This window comes from Asterias amurensis, chromosome 21 (genome assembly GCF_032118995.1).
Source record: "Asterias amurensis chromosome 21, ASM3211899v1".
In the NCBI taxonomy this organism is placed as follows: domain Eukaryota; kingdom Metazoa; phylum Echinodermata; class Asteroidea; order Forcipulatida; family Asteriidae; genus Asterias; species Asterias amurensis.
Window position 1 is genome coordinate 9,765,318 of NC_092668.1, and position 6,923 is coordinate 9,772,240.

General features: G+C 37.2%; 1 protein-coding gene across 2 annotated transcripts in view; it reads left to right on the forward strand.

Annotated features, from left to right (window-relative positions):
- The window catches only part of LOC139952998 (cyclin-dependent kinase-like 4), a 36,418-nt gene extending 31,047 nt beyond the window's left edge, over positions 1-5,371 (forward strand). For both annotated transcript variants that reach the window (XM_071952372.1, XM_071952373.1), the window contains exon 12: positions 1,157-5,371. In XM_071952372.1, coding sequence (XP_071808473.1) covers positions 1,157-1,326 — 170 coding nt within the window. In that variant the 3' untranslated portion in view covers positions 1,327-5,371. The remainder of the gene's footprint in view (positions 1-1,156) is intronic.
- The last annotated feature ends 1,552 nt before the right edge of the window (positions 5,372-6,923 follow it).

Here is a 6,923-nt window from a genome sequence, read left to right on the forward strand (position 1 = left end):
TGAATGTGCATTACAAAACACACTGTACCTTGGGCTTTACAGCAATTATGGTTCAGCCATAATTGCTGTATCCTTCAGAAGAAGTGTCTTGCTCAGGGATAAAATTGCCATAACTGTGACTTCAAGGCTGAAAACACAAGAACTTGAGTGGTTTGCGCTCGGCCATGAATAATCCCAGTAGCTATTAACCATTTGGTGCCTCCTTATTATACCTTGTCGAAGCAATTATTTTGTAAGGTTTTTATAGTGATTTTTTTTATTATGCAATGAAAGTACGATACACCAAGCCTGTAAATACTTCATTATTATAGTACACTTACCCTTGAGGTTTACAAATAGTCTAATGGATCATGAAACTCTTGCTCTGGCCTTAGAGTTTACTGTGGATTTTTTTTTATAATTTGATCTGACTTCACTTGAGGAAGGCTGTTGTCATTTAAGATGCAAAAAAAATAATAAATTTATAGAAGAGATATCTGGATGATGTTAACCACTTCCCATCGTAAAAACTTGTTTGTCCACAACATTTTGCAAATTGGCTTGTGGCAGATGTTTTTCCTTGTCCATAATAATTTTGGAGCTTTCTCAATTTTGCAGCGAGTTGGGCATCACTTTAATTTTCTCGAAAGAGCTTAACAAAATCTGGTGTCAATTATGAGAACCTGCATTGTGAAACTGATTTTTATAAAGAAAATTAAAACCACGCAGAGGCACAGCAAATGTTTGGGTATGGACCGTATTGAATATGACGTCACTGTTCAAATATCTGCCCTACAAGATGGCGTCTGCGAGCATGTGCCTGTGTGTGTACGTGCGTGCTTGTGCTGTAGAAATCAAACTTGGAACATTGCGTGCTGCGTGTTTCTTTGATGTATGCGTTTAGGCGGGCACACGGTTTGACCTACAAGATGGCAACTTTCATAGCAGCAAAGGGGTTATTCAATGCGGTCTATACTGCCCTGAAGTTGTTAATTATTGTGGTAAATCAAAGTCATTGAGTTTGTTTATTACTATAATTAAAGGGGACGCTTTTATATTTTTTGTTGCAATCATTTCTTGAAATAACCTTTTGTTTTTCCTTCGAGTACAAACAAAACATTTCAATTAGCCCTTTAGGCTTGTCATTAACTTGTTCCTATTTTATTTCTCTTCTTAGTTGACTCCAACAGAAAGTCAGAGAAGAAACACAAGTTGAAGAAGAGTCAGCACACCCCCATGCCTCACATTGGCCATCATGATGCGACTCATAGTGGTGCTAATAGCTCCCATCTCAACCAATCCTCATCAACAGATGACTTCAGAGAACATAATCTGCCTGCTGTATAGCATCGGATCATTCATGTACAGTGCTTTTATATTATAGGATTGTATGATAAAATGGAGTTAAAGAGAAGAGACTATTGCTGGTGACTCGATTAGACCACGCCATACTTTGGCATTGGTAAAGTGTGCCTAATACAAAGACACGTACAGTGAGCTTGTATGCCCAATGTGGCACTGTTTAATTCTTGGATCGGGAAAAGTAGCGTTTGAATGGCAAGGTTTTCATTCAAACTGTTGAAGATGGAAGACACCATTGAGGCAATGAATATGAGAAATGAGCCATTTGGAAATGAGAAATAAGCCAGATGTCATCTTCCTTTCACTCAGCTCGCTAGGTGGCTGGCTACATGTAGCTAGGTGTTAATTGAAGAGTAACACTTTAGTAATGATGATGATGATTGTTTGTGCTAACGTGAATAGACCATCCAGTAGGCTCCGCCCACGACGCAGGTGTGAGCAAGAACACGTGGGGCTCTCCAATGCCTTTCTGCACAACTCTGCCGCGCGCGCCAAGATATGCGCACGCATGTCGGGCCTTAGTGTCGCACCTTCTTTGCGTTGTGATTGGTCAATACGCATTTGGGCGGAGCTTAATGGATCGGTCTATTGAACAAGAGGTACAACTAAACAAACTGAAGAACAACTAAATCCTACATGTACATTTAGGTTGGGTAGAGTTTGAAGAAAGTTGAACTGCTCACCATGATTAACTTTGGTTGTACAGTCTTCAGCGTGTTTAGTCAACAATGGTCTGCCATTTTGAGTGTCGAAATGCACGTTTAGGATGTAGTGAGCGTATGACTGCAGGCACATCACCTAAATTGTTCACTGCCCAGTTTAATACTTCATTCATTCATCCCGTGACTGTTGTGCTGGGCATTAGGGTGCCATGATGGATGCACCTGCTGTTGGGATCGCCACAGATCTCAGTCCTCCGTCATCGTATGAGGGCGATAATGTTTCAGGCTGTCCAGGACATTCTTTGTCTATCTCTTCATCGCTTGCCCTCAGCTGCACACAGTGTGTCAGACACTCTGTGGACATTCATCCTGTTCCTTAACACTGTTATTTACACTGTGTGGGCGTGTTAGTCCACATAGTGTGTCAAGTCCCTACATTATGTGGACCTCGTTTGTCCTCAGGTCAACACTTCATACGTAGCGTTAAAACATTGACACATGCACCGGATCTTTGCGATCGTTTTGACTCCCAAAATTGCAGACTGCGAACAGACAGAAGCCGTTTGTGACTACAGTGCCTGGTGTTAATACTGGTGTTTTTGGAACATACACGTATCGCTACCCAAAATATTGGTCTTGTTTGACAAACATCATAGGCACTTTTTGTATGTGACACTGACGGTGTTTCAGTGAAGTTTCCATGACATACCCTCCGTTAATGTACAGTTTAAAAAACAATTTTTTGTATAGTGTATAGTATGCATGTCCTTATGATGTGAGTTTGAGGTTTATGCTTGATTCATTTCATAGCACTGCTAAGTATGCATAGTTTACTTTATGTCAAGTTTGACATAAATGAAATTTTCATTTGACTAAGAAAGTGAAGTTTTTAAAGCTGTAATGTGTAAAGAATCACATTATTTTCTGTTGGAATGTGATAAAGCAAACTTACATAAATACACATGCAGAATAAATCAGAACTTTGTCAAAAAACTTTTCAATCAGGTTTTTGAGGCAATTCCTCGTCTTTTTCGATGCTTTATGGAAAAGAAATATTTTGATGTCCATATTTATTTTCTACCTCAATTTTATTCTGAATAGGCGAAGAAAATGTTGCACACAGAAAAAGTAGAAGCCATATAGTTTAGATATACTTATTATAGACAGTATCTTTATATGTGTTGATATGTAATATACAGCAGTATATCAGCATTGCAGCTGTGCTATGGGATTGATCTTATATTATATATATCATGACGTTGTGTACATAGAAAGATGTAAATAGTTGCAAATATAAGCACATTTGTTGTTGTTATTTGACGAGTTTACAATGTTTACTGTTTCAGCAATTGGTTGTTATAACTAACCATCAGCATTTATATTATGTTTTGTTGTGGCCTGTAAATTTTGACTGCAGTTTCAAGTGCATGGTTTGCGCAATTTATACTTACTTAAGCTTTGAAATGTTTTGTGGGTTTCTTTATTAATGGGAGTTTTCCCCCTTTCTTTATTAACGGAAGTTTTTCCTTCTGGGTTTTTCTCCTTGGGTACTGGTACTCTTTTGGTTTTGTTGAGTCATCAGCTCAAACTGTGGTCATTTAATGAATGAAAAAAAACAGTTGACATCGGTCACTTAGTGCAGGAATGTAGAATTAGATAGTTCAACCTCCAAGCTTAGTGCTATCATCAAAAGAATGGACCTTTTCATTGACGTCATTATGCTGCCATTTTTAGGTAAAACGCTGATAACATTATTATTGGGCTGTTTCTGATGTGGGCGCTGATGAGCAATCTTCTTTTGACCTCTGGCCAAGGGCGCCCTACTCAACTGACATCATGTGTATAAGGGGAGGTACATCATAGTTGACTGTACAGGTACTGTTGTATAAGGTCTTGGTACACCCAACTTGCAATGTATCTGAAACCTAATTTTGTAGGGAGATAATGTACACTGATGACGATGGAAAGTTAGCATTGCTTTTCTGTCTCACTTTCATGGCTACATGTTTGTACAACTTGGTCATGAATCTGTGACCAAGCTGTACTTGTATGTTCTTCATATATTTTGGTTGAATTACAGCATTGAAATATTGTAAGGAAGTATCGCAACTTTAAATAGCTACACAACAACAGATCTTCACATGTCTGTGAGGAACATGTTGTCACAATATTTTTTGAGTATCACATAAAATTATTATGTTTTGAGTATTTTTTATAATTTTATTATTTCTAACAAATATGCGAGTTCAAAACTCATTCATGGTAGGATTTCCTGTAATGAAATAGAAAGGTTTTCTTTTTCTTGTATGTCTTTTTCAGTGTTAGTAAGCTGACAACACAATACTGGTACAAATAATATGATTTGGCAGTTTTTTGGGGTTGATGCACATTATAAGAATGCATGACTTTTTGAAAGGAGATAGAGTCGACTATATGATGCCTCAATACAACAATCATCAACTACAATGTACTTGAGTAGAGTTTACTTTCTATACTGGACCGAATACTCTATGTTTTTGATCAAAATTGTGTGCATATATGAACATGATGTTAACATTGCGTCTGAGCCCATTTAATATGTAATTTTATGTAGAGTCATTACCCATTATGTGTACTATAATGAGAAGACTGTTTCTTCAGTGACAATGATCCTCTTTGATTTTTTTTTTTTAGCAAAGACAAACTCAATCTGTATTTGAGCAGATCACCTATTAAATCCCTTGGGTGGATTTCACAAAGAGTTAGGACTAGTCTTATCTCTAGGTAGGAGGAGTTACTCGTCCTAATCTTAAGACTTGCCTTAAGTTTTTAATAGCCCCTAAAGAGTCCTACATGTAGGACAAGTCCCAAATTAATCTTTGTAAAATTGACCCCTGACTTATGTTGCATGCTGAATTACAAAATACAGTGTAGATTGATTGTGTAGATTCACACCTTTTATCTGGGCCTAATTTCATAGACCTGCTTAAGCACTAAATTTTGCTTGAGCGAAAAAATCCTTGCTTGTAGTAAAATCAGATTATTGGCCATGAGTCCACTTAATTGTTATGCTAAGTAAACACGCAAGCTATTTTCATGCTTAAGCAAAATTTTTCGCTTAAGCAGCTCTATGAAATTGGCCCCAGGTGTTTGAATCAGTGAAACGTGTTGCTAGTTACGCTTGTGATTCGAACACACCTTCAATGCCTTGTTAAAAATGTGCCTTCTTCAAGGAATGAAGTTTTTTTGGGAGAGTTTTTGTAACAGAATCAAATTAGCTTGTTAAGTTAATTCAATGCAGACGCTTTTGTTTTCTGTTCAATATACTTTGCTTTTGGTCCTTGTGCAAAACAGACTAAAGATTTTTAAAACAATTTGGTGTTGAAAAATTTTTTTTCTAGAATTCTGGGATTTGAATTGACGATCTCTGCAATAACATGCCGTTGCTCTATCAACTGAGCAACCTAGCCCTTTGGCAATCCTCCTTATTATGTCAATATCTTTGTTTGGGGGTGCCAGTCAGAAGCCATAAACATGTCACCTCCTGTTTAACAAGGGATCACACCTAAGTGTTGATACAACCTGGGAATCGGCAGACAGGGGGTTACTTTTTATTTCAAATGTCAAATAAAAAAGGGGAGACTATCAACATAAAGTAGAGCAAAGTACCTTAATTCGGAGGTTGTTGGTTTAAAATCCCTCTCTTGTCTATTTTGCAGAACCCCAAATTATTTAACATTTACCCAGCCAGTTTCCCTTTGGGCTTATTACTAAAGATTTTTTATTGAAATGCTTGCTTTAATATTCTTAAATTTATTTACTACTGCAATCTTTATATTCACTGTTTTATGTCTGTTCTATAAATGTTACAGAAAGACAATAAATTATATAAACTTATTCACACAAACTCCTGAGTGTCTTTAGTATTCATTGGATATCTAAACTAGTAATGACCTTTCACCAAATTGTCTTGTAATTGAAGCCAGTCTAGATATAGATCGCTCATCTTTACGGGCAATTTGGAACACACAGCCTTGCATTTTGCGCGAGACAGCGTGCAGCACGAGCACATTTCACATTAGTAAACAGCGTGGCTGCGTTAATAAACTGAACGGTTGATGCACCTGCAAGCCAAAATGCAATTTGCCCATTAAGATGGCGTCTATTGCAACTTATCTATAGAGACTGAATCAAATAGCCCCAGTTACTGTTATTACTTTTTTGCCCTGACTCACATGTTACACTGATGTGTATTTTAAGCGCTGTATACTTAGCACTTTTCCCGAGTGCTGTGAAAAAACACAGGCATATCACTTGGGTGGGATTTGAACCCGAGACCATTGCTGATGGCAGAGCAGATGTCTTACCAGCAGACATCTTTTCTGCCATGTCATGGTCTAGGATTCAAATACAGCGCTTAAAATACACAGTGCAAGGGCAAAAACCAATATGATATTGATACCTCGATGTAAAATTATTATCTATTTAATGTATAAGACTACAGTACTAATTGTCTATAACGGAAGCGTGTAACTCGAAGATGACTTTCAATGAGCCATCTGGAAAAAATAAAATAGAAATACACACACACACACAAAAATTGCAGAGTCTGTCCTCTCGTCTGAAGCCCTGTGCACATACGCATAGCGAGCGCAATATTGTCAAAACAAACGCAAAGGGCCAGAGTCTTTCCTTTCTTAAGAATAAAAAACTAACAAACTTAGGAAAACAACTTTGATTTTAAAAGAGTCTCTACTTTAAAAAGTATTGGAAGCTACTTTGTTAATAATGATCCTGTGGAAAAATAGAGGGCAGTTGCATGGAGACGTTGGTATCTCTACAAATTGAATGTAAATGTGTATGTAATAGACTACAGTCATACCAGTAAATGACAACATACAAAGATATCTTCTGTAAATATCAAACATATCTCTTTATTGT